Below are 20,268 nucleotides of genomic sequence, written 5' to 3'. Positions count from 1 at the left end.
ATTTAAAATTGCCCTTTCATTAGGGTGCTATGCGAACCTAAAACTTGAGTTTGCATAACTTTCAATATATTGATGCATTTGCTATCTAAATTTTCAGCAAACTGCGGATATGAGTTTGTGGTTCATTGGTTCACTGTTGTTTTTTGTCCAAAGATTAGTTTCTGTATAAGCCTTTAATGTCATGTAAATGTTATTTTTAATTTTCTGATACATATATCTTTCCCAATACTTACTGAAACAATTGTTATTATCGGCGATTTACTCTTTTCTGGAAAGAAGACCTCAAATTGTGTGAGTCTTACATTAAAATACAGTAGCCTTACATTAAAATACATTAGCCTTACATTAAGATACATTCAGCCAAATACACTATACATTATATACAGATTTATACATTCTTTTTCAACTCTTTAACAACTACTTCAGCAAAAAAAGCTATCTTGCTCTGTATTGTTCTATATAATTATAATCTTTTTGTGTTGTCACACAAATAAACAAAGGAATATGTGAAATACCGTAATTAAAATTCCTTCTTTAAAATTTTCCAGAATTTTCATATCATATTGTTGAAGTATCCATGCGCTGGATTTATTTTTGTATTCACTGTCAAATTCGTATTTAGAACTTTTATACACAGTATATTTGTTTCTGAGGAAAATTAATAACTTAAATTCATATTTTATTGTTTGTTTGCCAATCAAATGTACAAATATTTGTATTAAATTACAATTTCCTAACCATATACTGCACTTATCTACTTTTCTGATATTTCCATGTAAATATTATGCGTAAAAAACATATAATTGTAATAGTTTACGTATCACATGAATATTTGGGTGGATCTGGGCTTTTCGCGTAACGGTACAAGCTCATAGACGTTTTTCTATCTAGGAATGTATTAACATTGCAAAACGATTGGTGAACATAGTATTAACAATGTCGAGTGAACACAGTATTATAACAATGTCGATATAATCAAATCAAATACGCATTTTTTATATTATCTATTTGCATGAGAGAGAGAGAGAGAGAGAGGAGAGAGGCGTTTACGCTTACTGTAGATACCATCGGTATCGTTGCCGGTGATACATATATATATGTCGTGAAGCGTATTCGATACTGTTCTAATTTCAACCTTTGCACGATAAGAGAAAAGGGTATCCGAGTGCTCTCAACAAGCTGCATTGTCACTACAAAATTTTGTATACTGTGTTTTGATAAGAAATGGATATCTTACAAATTAATCAGACGAGTGACTACAAGAAAGCTGGTCCACTTCAAGCACAGTTTAATCCATATTCTTACAATGGAGGGTAGGGAGTCATGTGTACATGCTTGGATAATGCTTGATGTTTAAACCCGGTGCAATGTGGAAAAGCCATTTGGGCCACCGTAATCCTGCAATGTAAAATATCGACCATGATTTTTTATGTTTTGTGGTCGTCTAAAAATATAAATATCAGGACCGATGTCTTACATTGTAGGACTTGTGGGTACCGATGGCTGACACAAGCTAAATGTTGAAAACAATTCAATAGTATGAAGGGGTGGGGGAAATTAGTCCTACAATGTAAGACATAGCACGTTGCTTTTGTTTTAGTGCTATGTCTTACTGTCAAAATAACGGCCTTGTATAGCGTGTTCTGATGTCGTTTACATCGGAACGAGTATTCAGAGTTTTAGGAATATCTCACACATTTGGCAGCATATATCGACACTCTTCCACCAATTTATGTGTAATTAATATACTTACTGTGCTGTCTTTATCCTGGCGGAATGAATATATGATGCCAGCAAATAGACACGGTTTCATGTTCCGTTAACATACATTTGAATTTGTTGCAATGCGACGGTAGTCGAGGTATACAAAGTATGTTTAAGTAGGTTCATGTGGCGGATGTGTTTCTTGAACAAAACGAAACGTTGCTTTACAGCACCAATAGGCATAATATATTTTTTATTCATTTCGTTAAAGAAGAATATTTCAACTTAACCTGATTTCGGTATTCCCAGCTTGCATAGCTTTCCAGTCAACTGAAATGTAGGCCAACGAAACTTGAAAACAGGTCCATTTCTTTTGTGAGAATTTAAATTTATTAGAGAAAAGACATCAGAGTAAGTAAAGTCTGACTAAAACATTATGACTTTACCTTGTAGAAAAGTGCCTTTATTTTAGTTGACAGATATTCCTGAAAATTTTACTTTTGTTATGATGTTAGTCGACATCAAAACACACTATACAGCGCTGTTAGTGAGGCAGTAAGACCCTGACACCCAAAAACATAAATATCAGCGTCAAGGTCTTACATGTAGGACTAGAGGGAAATTGCACCAGTGGCAAAAGTTCCGCAGATTACAACTATAATCCAAAACCTATCATTCTATACAAGAGATGAGGTAAGTGACTTCCAAACACTCCCTTCCACACCTGACCCTCAATCTCGGGCTGCAATTATTGTCCAAGAAGGCTATTGTCCATAATCTTTTTTTCATTTTACTCCTGATATGTTTCTATTAATCGAGCATTGTACACAACCAATGTTATTGGCCACAAAACATAAGAATTGCTCAAATTTTGCTTGCCCCAACAAAGTTTTGCTAACTGTAAATTTTCTATTCTTTCATTTAACAACATTCCCAGAGTTTATTCATGTGGATGGCATGTACAGGCTTACTTTTGCCTAAACCACTTTCCTCAGATTTATAAAGGAAGGTGTCGTAGAGTTGCATATGCATATGTGTTGTATTTACTGGCAACTTGTATGTGAGCATAACTTTGAGGAGCAAGCAAAATTTGTTTAACACATTAACCCCTGGAGCTTTGTCATTTTTGCCTAAAAATTGAGTAGGAAACACATTTTGAAAGCTATTTCTGAATAGATTCAAAAACACCAAATCCCCGTCATCTTTCAATAACATACTACCTAGTGGTATTAGAAACATCGATTTTCGTTGGCTATTTGACTTGCGCATGAGCAGAAGGGTAAAAGTTGGTCTTCTTTTTTTTTCTTCTTTTTTTTGCTAAACGGAGCCATTATTTTTGTATGGAAACCACTCTTTATTCCAAATGCCCATCTTATCCTACTTTTTGCTAAGGCTCATCTGTCTGTTTGCATTTCATACCAGTTTGCCTTAGATCTGAAACCAAAAAGTCCAAAAATCCGGACACAATCAGATTCCGACCACGGGCAAATTTTGGGTTAAAAAAAGTCGGGTCCAAAAAATGAGGTTTTTCTATCTGTATTTTGTAGTGCAACTAGATATTCCAGATTATTTGGTATCATTGTAGAGCTACATCTGTCTACCTTTCTATAATACCACTCACTTTAGTGTATCATGCATGACCATGACACTACAGAGTTCAGCAGTAGACTACTACCTCCTGCCCCGTAAAGTCGTCGCTAGGGGTTAATGTGTTAACTCTTATGTTTCGGGGGCCCATAACCTCACTTTGGTGCAATGCATATAAGTCAACGATGGCTTGATTAATAGAAAAACATACCAGGAGTAAAATGAAAAATAGATTATGGCTGAGTACCTTCTTAGGCAGCCTGAGAATGAGGATCAGGTGTGGAAAGAAGTGCTTGGAAGTTGCATATATAGTATGATAGACAATGTCTTTTGTCAGAAATGTCCACAGGAGTAATTTGAGGAACTTTTGTCACTTGGTATGATTACTTTTTCTTTCAGGCCATTTTTTTCTTCTTAGATTGTTTCACCCACCTGTGTTTGGGGCAGTCATTTTTTTCTCTTCACTTTCCTGAAGTCCATGACATTCCTAAAAAGTGAGACTTCTCCCTATGAGAGATTTTACCACTGTCATGTACAGTATGCCATTGAGAAAACAGGTATCCAAATTGCCAAAGTCAGCATATAAAATATGAGTGCACCTTTTTACTCAAAAACTCAAATATAAATCACACTACCTATATAATAAACATATTATCACTTTGTTCACTTGTGTCACTTAGTAATTGCAACATCAGCACTTAAATTTTAACATGATTAAAACCAATTATTTACATTGGCATTGCCATTGGATAAATTCTGAAATTGGCTTTTCCTATTCAAGAACTGTAAACTGTCTTAGCATGTGATCAGCAGACCAATCTTTATCACATAATACACTCAACAGGGCCAAACACCTGGACACAAATATTACATAAGACAAAATGTAGATTTTCATTAAATTACATGGAAGTACCGGTTTAAATCTCATTGAATCCAATTTAACTTGTGAAAAAAATTGCTGTCACTATTGAATAATGCTGGAGACTAACTTGATGGTGATGACCAGGTTGATGATGTCATTATTTCTAAACAAGTGCGTTATGTTGCAAGAAATATGGGTAATGCATCAAGAAGGGGCATGAAGTTAGTAAGGTGGACACTGCTATTAATTTCTAGAAATAGAACAAATTCACCATCTTAACATATTGTTTAAAAACTATCAAGAATAAAACATTCATAGTACCAGTTTTAGACATGAAAGCCCAGATGGGAAGTGATCATCCCATCTCTTGCAGTATACAAGCTCAACACTAACAGGAGACCATTTATCTCACCCCAAAACTTAAAGGTTAAACATTAGGATCGTTAGAATAGTGATAAACATGTTTATTTGGGTCTGGAGCTAGGTCTAGGTTATTGAAATTCCCCAGTGAAGAACCTGTTGGACCTGATGTTTACCACTTTCTTTATAAAATGTTAGAAACGGATTTTCTCTGGGAATATTCTAGACTGGAAAATTTTACTACACAAACAGTATTTTCAGAAAATGCTTATTGTTAGCTAGGTCTGGTAAAGGGGTTTATAATCTTGCTTTAATATCTTTAGCAGAATCATTCTTCTTCTTGTGTTCAGTATTTGATTTGGGTGGAATAATTTATTCAGATTATTACATATATTCACTGGAAATACAAAGTGCTGTTCTGTAATATTCTTGGACTGGAATATTGATGTGAAATTATAGTGAATTTAAATAAGGATTCTATTATTGTGACTTGTCAAAAGACATGGCACATCTCCACATCACAGGATACTAAAGGCATATGATACATTCAATGTTGGATCTTATTCAAGCACCACTGGAATTTAATTAGAACTGGTGATAGAACATTTTGGACTATCTGAGATTTATTTCACAATACTATAATTTCTGTTTAATTTTCACTTTGTTTGCTAGGAAAATTAATTTTTTTTAATATTACAAAAATTGTTGGTTTTTGCTCTTTTTGATTACTTTGTTTAACAAGTTTAACAACAAAGATTTGTAATAATGCAGATCAGTCCAGAACACACCAGTGTACAGTTTAGACACTTACCCTTATTTGGTAGCAGCCATGTCTAGCCACAAAATTCAAAATGGCTACAGAACATAGGGTTGTATTACTCCATGTGGATGTACAAGTCGTCAAATGTAGGATTTGATCTGGAAATAGTCTACATATCACCAAATGGACCCTTCTGCTGATGGTTGCTTAAGAGATGTGAGAATATTGATAAGTGTCTAAAATGAACACCATGTCCCAACAAAACTGTCTGCAAACAATTCTTGATTTTATGAATTGGTGAATTCAGACCCATTGGTCTCATCAAATACATAATTTATTACTGTCCAATCAAATGAATAAATAACCAGTGATATATATAAAACTCTCACAAAAAGGCATAAAAGCAAGCAAAATCAGATTTTGCCAGTCAAAATTGTTGGGAGTGCAAATCTTCCACCATTCTGTGTAATGAGTTTCAAAATAGAAATTAGGGTTTCAATGACAACACTTTCACTACTTATTACAAAAAATATCAAAATTATCAGAAGTAAAAAATTTCCCATCATTCAGTTAAACGAGTCATAAATAGAAATTAAGGCTTCACTGAGAATACTTTACTAATCGTTACAAAAACATTCTGTGAAAGTTCATGTATTTATCCAGACAGCTAACTCCTTTTCCAATTAACTACATAAACAAATGTCCAAATATTATCAGGTCAGTGTGTTTATTCAGACATGTACTCGGATCTATGACTTTATGCTTCAGAGTTGTATTGTTTGTGTTCTTATTTTTAAAAATTATGCTGTTATAACGTCACTTGATTAAAAGGAAGAAGAAACCCAATCAAATCTGCTTATCATGTCAGTATTGTTCAGCTTGACTGTAAATTTCATTGCTTTCAATTATTATAAACTAATGAATTTTTCCATTATATTATATTTTACTTTTGTATGTTTCCAAACAAAAAAATAAAAAAAAGTCCATGAAAAATTGTATCTTCCCATTTATGGAAATAAAGGTTTTACAAGTCCATTTTGAATTGTTAATTAGATATGTAATAATAGTGAATAATAGAGGGGAGACAGATTATGTCCACAGTAAACATGGGTCACGCTGCCAGGCAAAATGGGTGATTAAGTTAGCCTAAAAATGTAAACCTCGTCTTCTTCTGTTAGAAAAGTGAAAACGACTTCACCTTGTAATTTTTTGAGGTACATTGAGTGACCATAATTTTTTAGATGCTCCCTCGCCTTAGCCATGTAGTTAGTGTTGTGTTGTAGCGCAAGGCAAAATGTAGGCATGCATAAAGCCATCAGATAGTTGGTTTTGATATCAACTGCACCAACAAACTCTTGTGCATTCACAGATATGTGTTTTGATAGCTGATTGACCATTATCTCCTTCTTCAAGTAAGTTAGCAACTTTCACTGCCCCATGTCGCAAGTTTTCCTTTGAGTATAAAAACATACAAACTTTTCTTTTGAAACTTGAGCAATAGTATGGTATATAAGTAACAACTTGTGTAATAAGAAAATGGAATCATTGATCTCAGGGATGGTCCTGGCTTTTAAAAAGCTGTCGCCAAAAAAATCGCCAACCTCAATATTTTGTCACCAATTTTCAAAAAGTGTCGCCAAAAAAAGTAGTGTACATTTTTCCAAGTGTTAATTTAGTCTATTAATGTAACAGGCAATGAAAATTACAAAAGATGGATTAATTAATACTTTAATTACAACAAGCATTAACAAAATGTTACAAAGTGTTACATGAAGATCCGTCGCGATTTTAGGGCTGCCCACGTGTTGAATGCACTTTCAAAGTCTAATTTTTCACATCTGTACATGCTGATTCTCATTAAATTCTCGAGAGATGAGATGCAGAGCTTATTTCTGATGTCAGTTTTTATGAGGTTCATCTTACTGAATCCACGTTCACAGTCCTCATTGCTGACAGGTGACACCAGTAGTCTCTCAGCAGCCCCCCCCCCCATGGCTAGCTTCATAAAGCTTGTAGCGAATTGCTTCCTAAATCCCAAGAATGATCACTGAATGCTGTATAAATTTTCTCGACAAGAAAAATAGGATCTCCATTCCCACGAATGAAACTTACACGAGTCAACACCTGGCAATATTGGACCGTATATATAAGCATAAATTCACACCCAATTTAGGGATTCTTTCACTCCTGTATTTTGAGAAATAAATAATTATTATTAATTATGCAAAACTGTTCTTTTTTGCTATTTCTTGTTGCGGAGTTTAAGTCTCTGCAGCCGTAAATCAGGACTGATGGCAAAAGGAAAAGATCAATGAGTAAAATGCCGCACTGGCGACAGATGTAATTGTGATTTAGATTTTTTCCATATGCTTTGTATTTTTACACAGTAGTCGGTACTTCAAAGCTTATCAGTTTTCTATGAAGGTTCAGCAAAACTATTGTATTGGTATATGTATAAAAAAACCCAGAAGGATTAGCCATACAATTAATTGTATCTGTTCTATTCGCGTCTTCAGAAGTCGGTCAGTTGTAGGTATAGTGCGGTAGCATGATTGACTGTATCGCAGCATACAGTACTCAGCCCAGATGTCAGCATAAGCAGATTATGATGTAACAATGCACTGTAAAGATGGGGTTGTCAATAAGAACAAAGGATCGTTTGTGTAACAGATTGATTCCAATGCATTGCTTAGTCAAGCTTGTGGCTTCCTTTCATTCTGCCTTTTAATTTATCCAGTCCAAATCATTGATTGTATGTACAAATTAAATAACCAAAAAGTATGTCGCCAAAAAAATCGCCAGATGGGATATTTTTGTCGCCAATAAGGGAAAAAAATTGCAATTTGCGACATTGGCGAAGCCCAGGACGATCCCTGGATCTAAATATATTAACTGCTGCATCTGCATTATTTTCTTCATGAAATCAGTTTGAAACCGTAATTGAATCTGCAGTGGGGATATAATGGTGGACATCATTGTGTCTGAGAAGTACCACTTTATTAAATTGTCTTTTTATAAACCATTTGGCAAATCCATTGATAAATACATTGAAGATTTAGCCTAAAAATGCAGTCAAAATTGTTTGCTGACTCATTTTTGTGAAAATGAGAAAAAAAAGCAGCTAAGCAAATACTATTTAACCAGTGGCTAATGTTACTACATGTTCATAGACAAGTATTGTAATACAACCTTACATTTGCATTCCTATCAATGGACTTCCTTTGCTCATACTGTTGAATTCAGATTTCTACCAGTTTTGTCCAGAAGGGGAAGTCAGTTCTCCCTAAATTCAAGTCTAGCTTGACCCTGAATAAGCAACCAGAGTAAGTGGAGGTTTAAAGTGTCTACCAGAGTATGTGGAGGTTTAAAGTGTATACATGCATCAATTATATATTTAAAACTTTTCCAATTATATACCTTGTATGACTCCTGCTTCTGGGTTGTGCCTTTTCCATAAAAACTGTTATATTTATCTTACAGTTTACACCCAATTTGGAACACATAGCATAATGTACTTCCCCTATATCTGTGTCATTCCTGTATATCTCTGTTATTCCTGCACATTGTCCATTCTCCTGGTCGAGCCATAGGGCTATGTGCTTTTGATATATTGACAGAAATTGGAGGCATAGCATGCATTCTGAAAATACAGTTCTCTCTTTCAGAACTGTCCTTGCTGTTGCTGGAGAGAATTTCTCTGTTATTGCCTCTGATACCCGACTAAGTGAGGGTTTCTCTATTCACACAAGAGACAATCCGAAAACATACAAATTGTAAGTATTGTTGTAAATTAAGATACATTTGTAACATTACATTTGTAACATTACTGGAGGTATCTTGTAAAACATTTTGGTGATACCTGCTTTGCAAATTTGCATTGTTCTGTTTCAGCAGCTTGATATTCAAAGAATATTGGTCAGATTTGTGATTTTCTCTTGGTAATTTTTCTTACCGATTTTCTCATTCCTGGTGTCTAGGCAGAATAAATGATAGTTGAAATTATTAAATAAAATCTAAGACTGTCATTATAGAATGACTGTTTCTAGTCTCCATATATAAAGTAAGGAAATTGTTTGAAACATAATCAAATATTCCTCCATGTTTGTATGGATATTTCATATGTTAGTCAGTATTATGATAATATTTTGTACACAGTATAATATTTTATGGCAACATTCATGATTGTAAGATCGGTTTAGTTATCAGGTGCCTGTGGAAAAGATCAAGAAAGGGTGATCACTATAATGGTATTGTCATGCCTTTAAAATAACTCTACCAAGATATTCACAATATAGCTATATTCTGTCTGGATTTCATCATACAACTAGGTTAAGGATACATAAGCAAATTATTGACTCCCACATTGTAGAAAAAATCATTTAAAATTATCTTTCCTCTTCTTTTATTCAGGACTGATACTACAGTTTTAGGAGCATGTGGTTTCCATGGAGATGTTCTGACATTGACCAAAGTTCTTGATGCAAGGCTAAAGGTTTGTTCTTATCTAATATGCAAGTATGTGAAATGTGAAACTGACATTAGAATATAATCATTTTTATCCTATCATTCAGATGATATACTCCTCTTTTCCGTTTGCTTCACTTTATACAGCCTTGACCCATTACTAGTACCCCACTTTAATTTTTTTTTAATGGAACCCTATATACATGTCCATCTGTCACAGTTTTTCTTAATGATGTAGGGGGAGCCCTATTTGAGTCACATTATCAATCTGTCTGTCTTGTTCTCTTGACGAAGTAGGTAGAGTCCTATTTGAGTCACATTGTCAATCTATCTGTCTTGTTCTCTTGGAAAAGTTGGTTGAAACCTATATGAATGACATTGTCATCCTGTCTGCCCATTTTTTTTAATGAAGTTTGTGAATCCCTCTATCGATCACATTGTCAGCCTGTCTGTCAAAGTTTGTGGAACTCTAAGTAACTTGTCCAGGACAGATGAGTAAGGAAAGTATAGAAAGTATTTGTACAACCATAGAGTGCTTACAATGAATATCATTTGTTGGTGATTTCATGTTTTTGCAAGACCTACAGTTGTTGTTGTTGTAGGGTTTAATGCCATTTTTCAGCACACGATAGGCTATACATGGCAGTCAGTATTAATGGTGGAGGAAGAACCTGGGAAAACCCCGGAAAGAACCACTGACCCACGAGAAGCTACTGGCAAGCTTTCTCACATACCCACATTAGCCAAATCTGAGACTCAAACCCACACAGACAGAGGTGAGATGGCAGTGATCCGTAACGGAGAGCGCTTTAGACCACTCGGCCACTTGGGGCCCCCCAAGACCTACAGTATATCTCATCTACAAAATTACAGTTATTATCTATCTGTGCATACATATTTTCAAAATCAATAATGACATTTTATTACACATTTTCTTTTTGTATACAGAGATGACAACCATTCTGATGTCTGGAAGAATCTTTTCACATTTTATGCTTAAAATGTACAATTATGGTCACTACTCTTAGATTCAGTCTGTTAAAATATTATATCAGCAAACTGCAGCTAAAACATGAGGAATGAAAAACATGGACGCAAGGTACAGAAGCCAGTTTAAAGTCTACTATCATAATTGATTAATATCACATTATTATTCATTCCTCTAGACTTTATTTGTCTTGCATGAATGCTTTAGATGAAGCTTTATTATGAAGATTCTTTACAAAAAGAAAATGTTCTGCCATCAAAGTAAATGACAGGCAATCAAACAGTGGAAATACTCCAAATAATTTTCAATGGATCCACCCTGATGGAATCAACAAGATCGATATTCAAGATACGGAAGTAAATTCACACAGCAGTGTATTCCCAGACTGTATCCATATCAAAGTAAATCAAGACAGTATTGCTATCCGTGTCAAAAAGAACTTATCACTGTTGTAGCTTAATGAAATAATAATGACAGATTTCCAAATACTCAGAGCAACATGGGTATTTGTACAAAATCAGTACTTTACGTGAAATTAAAGTTAAGTGTCCTGTCTCCCCATCATCAGATACAATTTTAATTCACAGAAATGGATGCTTGGCTTGGACTTATGATGGCTTTCTTTAAAACAGAGTGAAAGTAGTTATAAATAATAGCAGCGTGTCATCAAAGCCATCTTCAGTTTAGCAAATAACCTCCACCCCATGGAATGTGATCTAAAAAAGGACTGCAGTTCTTTATACCATCACTTGTATGGATCTTCAGTATGAAATTTATCATGTATAAAAATGAATTGAAGATAAAGCAATATCAATATGAAATTTATCATGCATAAAAATGAATTGAAAATAAAGCAATATGAATATGAAATTTATCATGTATAAAAGTGAATTGAAGATAAAGCAATATCAATATGAAATTTATCATGTATAAAAATGAATTGAAGATAAAGCAATATGAATATGAAATTTATCATGTATAAAAGTGAATTGAAGATAAAGCAGAGAGGAGTAATGCAGGACATAATGATACGTTCAACAGTTAAATAACATAAAAATAAGTACTTAGGCATGGGGGGGCCCCGAGTGGTCTAAAGTGCTCTCTGTTATGGATCACTGCCATCTCACCTCTGTCTGCATGGGTTCGAGTCTTGGATTCGGCTAATGTGGGTATGTGAGACAGCTAGCCAGTAGCTTCTCGTGGGTCGGTGGTTCTTTCCGGGGTTCTTCCTCCACCATTAATACTGGCCGCCATGTATAGCCTATCTTGTGCTGAAAAATGTTGTTAAACCCTACAACAACAACGACTTAGGCATGGGCTGGTCATTTATACTAGATAAACTTTAAGAATTCTCTGGGAACCAGTGAAATGTCAAGTACCCAAACAGTATCAAAAGTATAATCACCCCATGTCCAAACCAAAATTATAATATAAAAACCAGTAATGAATTAGTTCATATGTACAGTGCAACAACTGAAACAGAATATCCATGATGATACAGCTGTGCCAGAAATTGCTGATCAGCAGTGTAAAGAACCATGGCAGAAGACCTGATCTTCAAACTCATTCAGCATTGAGGGCTCATAGTCTTCGGGTAAAACCAATTCTCAAGTATGTCCAACTAAAAGGTCTTCAAAAGAAAATATGTATTTATGAGCTGTTATAGGAGAAAAGGTGATGGATTTGCATCCCAAAATGGAACCCTATGCTAACATCTTAATTCATACAGGTGAAAATAATGTTCATTGTGGACATAATGTGTGGGATATCCAGGATTTAACTGATTAGTTCTTATCAGTCAACAGTGACACATTAATAGTGTATGAGGAAATCACTCCACCCTCAACAGACTGTGCAGCCACTGAAGTTTATCCTGGAAGAGATGTGCACAGAATATGGTGTAGAATTTGTCCCCAGCTATTTGTTTGGGGACAAATGTGGATGTCTTAGGAATGGTGTGTATTTCAAGTGTTGTACAACTAACCCCTGACTTATACGATAGTTGTGATCCCAAGAGTGGTCGCATAACTCAAAATCACTTATTCTAAATTTTTGGTTTCACTGCCTTTAAATTGCATTGAAAAATAACTTGAAAACCATTCATTTTAGGCATTTATAAATCCTAATTATTTGGTTTTATACAAATAATTTCATTATATTTAATCTTCACCTAAAAAAAAAATTAAAAATGAATATGAAATTGAATTAATGGAAAATTTGAGTAACTCAAAATTGTGAACATAAGCCAATAAATCTGTTCACCTCCATAAAAAATGGTCATCAGCATTTCAGAAGAATGTGAACCAATATGTGCAAATTCTTCAATGGAACAATATATCAGGGCCATCATGGACCCAAGATTCCTCATCAGATACATGTGAAATTTAGAGAATGCACAGTTGTCTATGAAAGTCGAATAAAGATCATGAAACAAATGGTTCCAATTAAGTATTAAACTTTAATCACTAAATACAGAATATGCGTGTTATCAAAACTTGATGAATAAATAGCCTGCTTTTATAGTCTTTTCTGATTCGACTTCATTGTGGTGCATAGCATGCCTTTGCAGTCTTTACACATTGGGCTGCAGTGTGGTGCATAGCATGCCTTTGCAGTCTTTACACATTGGGCTGCAGTGTGGTGCATAGCATGCCTTTGCAGTCTTTACACATTGGGCTGCAGTGTGGTGCATAGCATGCCTTTGCAGTCTTTACATATTGGGCTGCAGTGTGGTGCATAGCATGCCTTTGCAGTCTTTACATATTGGGCTGCAGTGTGGTACATATCATGAAAGAAGTCTGTAGGAAGCATGTTTCAGCTAAAAGTCACTTTGAATCAGTAAGATTAAGTGCCTCAAATGTACTGTTATATCAAATGTGAAATGTTCCTATATTTATGTTCTGATTCCATTTCATTAGTGCTATCTAGTTGATAGGGGTTGGTACACATACATAAAAAGTATCCGTAAAAATGGCATATGAGATGTTGTAGCATAATAGCTACAAGAATTAAAATGCAGCATGTTGCAAAGTCCCTGCTAATATATGTACAGATTCTCAGCTTTTTGAAAAACACAAAATACTACATGGCTGGAGTCATTTTAGAGCTGTTAAACAGGTTATTATTTAATGGCTTTCATTAATTTGATATGTTATGAACTTCCTGTTGTATCTTCTGTATAAAAATATACAATCATATCATGTAGACAGATAGGTATATTTCCTGTTTTTCTGTTTTCATCGCAGTTGTTACTTGTAATCTTGATTTTGTATTTCAGATCTATGAACAGGACCACCACAAGAAGATGACCACTAGTGCAGTGGCAGCCATGTTGTCTACCATGTTGTACCACAGAAGATTTTTCCCATATTATGTGTATAACATTGTGGCTGGCTTGGATGATGAAGGTATTTCTCTTGTTTGCAGAAGTACCTTATCAGCTTATACCAAAATACAAATTTTATGACTTACAAGGCTTCCAAAGGTCATTGAGACAACAGAGACTATGCTTCTAGTTTCCCTGATGAAATTTGCTCCTTCAGTAAAATCAAATGAAAATGTGGATGTATTCTTGGTCAGAATAGCCACATATTAAGTGTATTTCCTGGCTCATCGTGCTGTACTGGTATAACTTTCCAGGTTTTTTTAGATTGTGTGTGTAAAACTTAGACATGACTTCATCTAATGAAATTATTATCATCTAATTATATGAATTGTAAACCATTTTTAAAAATTGTACCTGGAATTGGTTTGCTAATTAATTATGTCAGAATTAGATTTGAAATCTGCAGGTGTTTTTAAACATACACCTAAGATTTCCTTGATGAAGTTGCTTGGCTTCATTGGCACTTCTGATACTATTTCTGTTCTTGAAGTTGTTGGTTGTGGTTGTTTGATAATGATATCATCGTCTTTGCAGGTAAAGGTTGTGTGTACAGTTTTGATCCTGTAGGGTCCTATGAGAGAGAAGCATACAGAGCTGGAGGATCTGCCAGTGCCATGTTACAGCCTCTCCTTGATAACCAGGTAAAGTAACAGTGATATTGTCCATGCATCTCTCACATTAAATATTTGTACTTGTTACTAGCTGACTGCACTTGCAGTTATATGTATATATTAGTGCTTTTACAGGGCTCTAAATTGATTGTAGTCCACTTTCCTGAAGCTAGTTAGCATTTGGTCCAGGGCATGTTTTAATTTTGGTTATCTGTACAAATAGTAAAATTCTGGCAACCCATTTCCACATCTCCATCATCAAGTCAGTTTGACATGGAGCCGTATATTAATAAAACCTGGACGAGTTCATTGGCAAGATTGGTAGATTCTTATATTTCAACTGTTATTATTGCATGTTATTTAGTAAAGTTTCTTGCCTAACTAGAAGCACTATGCACCCCTAGGTTGCATTAAACTAGAAAGATTTTACCAGGGAACAGTAGGAGTATGTATCTGTGTGTGTGTTTGTTTAATGCTACATCAGCACAATCATGGCTATATAGTAGCAAGTGAAACTTGGGTTGTAAAAATAGTAAAAGGTAAAAAAAAATTTTAAGAAGTTAAACCATGAATAAAAAATAAAACATGTATTCCTATAAGATAAATGGAAAAAATGTGAAAGTTCTTGAAAATTTATATAAAATACTGTTCATTTATTTTCCTGGGTTTCAATTTTGTGGGGTCCCCCCTCCCCCCATCATTTTTAGGGTACTTAGTTTCATAGATTGGTAAAGGCTTCCTGTTGTCTTCACAGACTGATCTGTGTTTATTGGGTACTTAAATTATTGGTTTTTAGCTACCATGCAATCAGTTAAAATTATTATCGGGGTTGACAAATATCTAAAAAGCCACTTGCCCAATCTGGTAAATATTTGAATTTGGATTTTTTTAAAATGTAGCTTTAACAAATTTTCAGTCATATTGCTACGGTGTCTGCAATGTGGCAGTTTATAGTGATGTCTAGCACTGGGGCATCATGCCGCAGACATGTAGCATGATGTTCCACCCAGTCACATTATCCTGACACTGGGCCAACCAGACCTAACACTAACCTCTTTAATGCTGAGCACCAAGCGAGGCAGCTGTTAGTACCATTTTTGTAAGTCTTTGGTATGACTCGGCTGGGGAACGAACCCACGACCTCATGCATTCGAGCTGGCAAATATTAAAAGAATTTTACTTGCCAGAATAAACTTCTTTCCACAAATAATTGTGAATTCACAGTAAAAGATAAATGTAAACAAAACAAACAATTCTTAAACTACAAAGTGGAAAAAATAATAGATGTAGTACATTGAAAATATCTTGCTTTTCTGTCTTGATGGTTTTCCCAGCAATGTCTCTTGCCTAGATGAGATAAGATCCTAAAAATAATGCCCAAATTCACTGTGACACTTGATGTCCTTTCTCTTGTTTGAGACTAATCTATTGTAAGGGTTCAAACTGTTTCATTTGACTACTTGTCCTGCAGTTCAAGTTACTTAGAACTTTTACTAGTCCTGTATCAATTTACAGATCCTGCTCTCTAAATGATATTGAATTTGTTTAAAATGTACTTGTCTATTGGACAAGCAGAAAAGCATCTTGAAAGTTGACTTGCCCTTCATCAGTTATGATTCTTAAAAAATGGACAAGTAGAATTTCAAGCTGTGAATTATTTGAGTTAGATTTTGATACAATTCTTGGGTATATTTAGAAATGGTTTCTTGCTGTTAAGTGTAGTTCACTGATACTAGTGACTGGCAGTAAACATCATGGCTTGTTAACCATAGGAATCAACTCAAAAACAATTGCACAGATATATTTTTAGGTTCTGTACAATATCCAGTGTATCCCCCCAGAGGTGTAAAATTGAGGGTCAAAAAACAACCTTGGTGTCAGAACTGTGGGTCAAATAAAAAATGGGGGTAAAAAGTGTACTGACAAATTTTCATATGACTCATACTTTTTCAGCTTGAAATAGGATATTGCAACTTGCACAACATTTTTTCTCTCTCTCTCTACATACAAATAAAGCAACATGCACAATTACCAAACAAATGCATTGTCCATTCAATGAATAATTTTATTATTCATTTTTCTTTTAAAGTCGTACTTTTAACAGTCTCCTTTTAATCAGTATGAAGCAATATTATAGCCCAACACATTACATACAAGCCAATACAAAAAGCCAAATCTTTTTAACCAAATGGCAGTTAATTTACTGCCTTTCATAAAATGTGTACTATCATTGGTTTCATTGTACATCATCCTAGAACACATTTATCCAAATATCAAGGAAGATAATGTTCTGATAAGTTACACTTGAACTTTAAGATCTTTCTTTTATTGCAGCAAAGTTAAAAACCAACAAAATTTGCAATGACCTGCTGACTTTGTAATCTAAATAATGCATTTGTCTCTGCAAGTTTACTGATTTCATTGTTGTGAAAGAATGTCTTGGGTTATAATGTGTTCTCCAAATATCTTGTGGTGAACGAGGGCAGATTTGTTAAAATTCTAAAACCCTGTCATGAAAGGATTATTCACTTTTGCAGTCTTCGCAATCACGTGATCAGAAGTCACACCGGTAATCCTACTGGATGTGCCGTATTCCAGTCAAGGGAATTATTTTCTCCATTTTTCATTAAAGTTAGATTTACAGTTACTCTTTGTGTTCTGCTTCTTTCACTTTCTACGCTAATGATTTTTAGTGCATGATGTTTTAATCTGGAGATCACTTTCTAGTGCAACAAGCATTGAGGTTAAACATCTAGATGACAGCTTGCTGAGCTCGATGGAAATCGCGTGAGAGCTCACGAGATTAGGGGAAGCTACTTCGTCATAACATTGCCTATGCTAGTCTGGTTCATTGTTTCTTATGTTCCTTGCGTTGCACTCTGCTATACGAATAGAGGAGTGCAAGGCAGGGAGCAAACAAAGCCGGGAACCAGTCAATGCTTATGCTCAAAGTATATATGATGCCATCCATCATCCAATGCATTGGGTATTAAATAAATCCTGATCACATTATGAGAATCCTTTATGTCAAATAAACGCATGGCAACAAAATGTGTGCATCAGTTTTCTCCAGCATGCGTCCCTGGCACACAAATGAGCATAAAGGGAAACACTGATATCTATTAATTGGTTTAATAGCATATTTCTTTTTTTGAAATGACCATAAGTAAAAAGTGTTTTATTTTTTACACAAATATTATTTAATGTAATTTCTTGTACTTTGCAGCTGAAATGTCATGAGAATGACACAGAAAAATAAAATAGTGATCATGTCATTACAGCTTCCAAAGCATGTACAAGGATTACAACTAATAAGATGATGTCCATCTTACAGTGTAATACAAAATTTCTTCCATACCAAAGTTACGATGTAATGAAAAATTATGTTTTATCATTTTTGTTGACTGTTAAGTTTAGCATGGAAGTATTTTAACAAACTTAAATCCATAGTCATATTAATAACACTTTTTATTTCAAATCTTGTGTTAATTGCTTAGAATGTTAGTATAGTTTTACTAATTGGCTGAATACAATTTAGGGGAAATGTTTTATACCCAATTTATAAAATTATTTGACTCAGAATTATCTGCTTTGCAACATTGCTTTACAGCTGTTGTAAATGATGACAGGCATGTTGATTTATACAATTTTTTTTATCACAGATTGGATTCAAAAATCAACAAGGAGTGACCCGAGTTCCACTGAGCAGAGAAAAAGCTGTAAATCTGGTGAAAGATGTCTTCATTTCTGCAGCTGAAAGAGATATCTATACTGGAGACTCCATTCTCATCAATGTTATCACAAAAGATGGAGTGACTGATGAAAGATTCCCCTTGAGGCGTGACTGATTTATACAAAATTATAGAAAAAAATGTATTAATTTTCATGAGTGTGCACAATTAGTTTTTAAATTCAGTTAGCATGTACTTATGTTACAGCTATGTTCCATCTTAAAGCTGCACCATCTGTGTATTTGGTGAGTTTAAAACTGGCTTGAATCAATACATTTTTTTGGCTCGCTTGATTTAGCCCTTTTACAAACATTCCTTTAACATTGGTTACTGATAAATAAGTTTCAAGCCAACATATTCTCATGGAATTTCAAGATGCCTCAATTACTTAAGTCTATTCTGGGATTTCTAGATATGCAAATAGTTTAAAAGAATCATGGAAAATGAACATAAATACATTGAAAACAAGCAAGGGCCATTTATATCCATAAAGACCTGATTTTACCTCAGAATTATCATTTTAAGGCATGGCTTATTTTCCAGAGCAGTTAATGATGCTCAATATGCACGTAGCTGATTCATGTGAAAAGAGACAACCCTTTCATTCAATTTTTTTCAAAGATTATATCTTGATGGATTTCAAAGAGATTGTATGATTTCAGCAAGAACTATTTAAAAAAAAGTGCACCCTTAATAGAATAATAATCCATATATGATATTGATTTCAAATCTAATGTCATCAAAGTTAAAGTTTATACAGAACTGTGCTTATCTTAATATACTGTATATACTTGGACATAAGCTACAAACTAGATAGCAATGCACAATCAGGGAACTAGGTTGTTTACTTTTAACAACCTGTATTGGCCAAGATCTGCTGGTACATTATGTGATAACATATTTGGGTCTATGCAGTTTGTAGTTGGATCAGACTTGTGCATGAGCATATACTGTTATTGCTATAGAGTAAGTTGCATTGCATGAATAATTTATATAATAGATAAATGTTTTTTTTTAAAAAGCAAAGCAGTCATAATAATCATAAGATATACTTTCCATGGCTCGTTCAGTTATGTATGACAGTTGCTTTAGATACAAGTTCAGTTCATTAGACTATTCTCATAAGATACAAACTTTTGTAAACAATTATAATAAGTACTAGAAGTTCATTATTCCATTTCATGAAATGACAGGATTAACTTCAGAATATAAGGACTTCGGTGGATGCGTAAAGTGACATCATGTTGTAACAAGAAAACTAATTAGTTTTGCACACTCCAGGTTTAAGAAGAAAACATAATTTATATTCATTATTCAGAGTGCTTACCATTCATTTCCATAGTACATGTCTTTGAAAAATAGTGCTGGAGGTTGAATTATGATATTTTTACTTGAAATAAAATGATTTACTTAGCCACTGCTTATTTTTATGAATTGCCATGTAATAATTCGATCAAGTTGATCACCCTAAGGTGAATAAATTGGTCCAGAAAATGTTCTAGTTTGTCCAGAAAATGTCGCATGCTAACACAAGAATCATTTACCTGTTTTTGTGAGATGAACTTTATTTAAATCCCCTGACTTTAATTCAGCTGACCTTTTTATACAAAATCATCAAGAGAAAAGCAAGTTTCAGTAACCTGTTAATTGATCTTCGTACTGCATATCAGGAATATATATATATATATATATATATATATATATATATATATATATATATATAGCTGGTATTATATTCCAGTCAGATTATCTACCCTGAAAATAGGTCTCAAAAATATTCAGGATCAGTCTTCCTCATCGTTATTACTAGTGGAAT

At 34.2% G+C, this 20,268-nt stretch overlaps 1 protein-coding gene across 1 annotated transcript; it reads left to right on the top strand.

Annotated features, from left to right (window-relative positions):
• Positions 1 to 1,140: 1,140 nt before the first annotated feature.
• Positions 1,141 to 19,865, top strand: LOC149780215 (proteasome subunit beta type-1-B-like). The gene is made up of 6 exons (XM_089936972.1): positions 1,141 to 1,313; positions 8,939 to 9,046; positions 9,684 to 9,765; positions 14,003 to 14,132; positions 14,645 to 14,751; positions 18,384 to 19,865. Exons 1-6 carry the CDS (start codon positions 1,225 to 1,227, stop codon positions 18,567 to 18,569), a joined length of 702 nt encoding a protein of 233 aa, XP_089793098.1. The 5' UTR covers positions 1,141 to 1,224; the 3' UTR covers positions 18,570 to 19,865.
• Positions 19,866 to 20,268: the final 403 nt, after the last annotated feature.

The sequence above is a fragment of the Sinohyriopsis cumingii genome, chromosome 16 (genome assembly GCF_028554795.1).
Source record: "Sinohyriopsis cumingii isolate HCF-2022 chromosome 16, ASM2855479v2, whole genome shotgun sequence".
Lineage (NCBI taxonomy): Eukaryota > Metazoa > Mollusca > Bivalvia > Unionida > Unionidae > Sinohyriopsis > Sinohyriopsis cumingii.
This window is presented reverse-complemented; position numbering and strand designations above follow the sequence as displayed.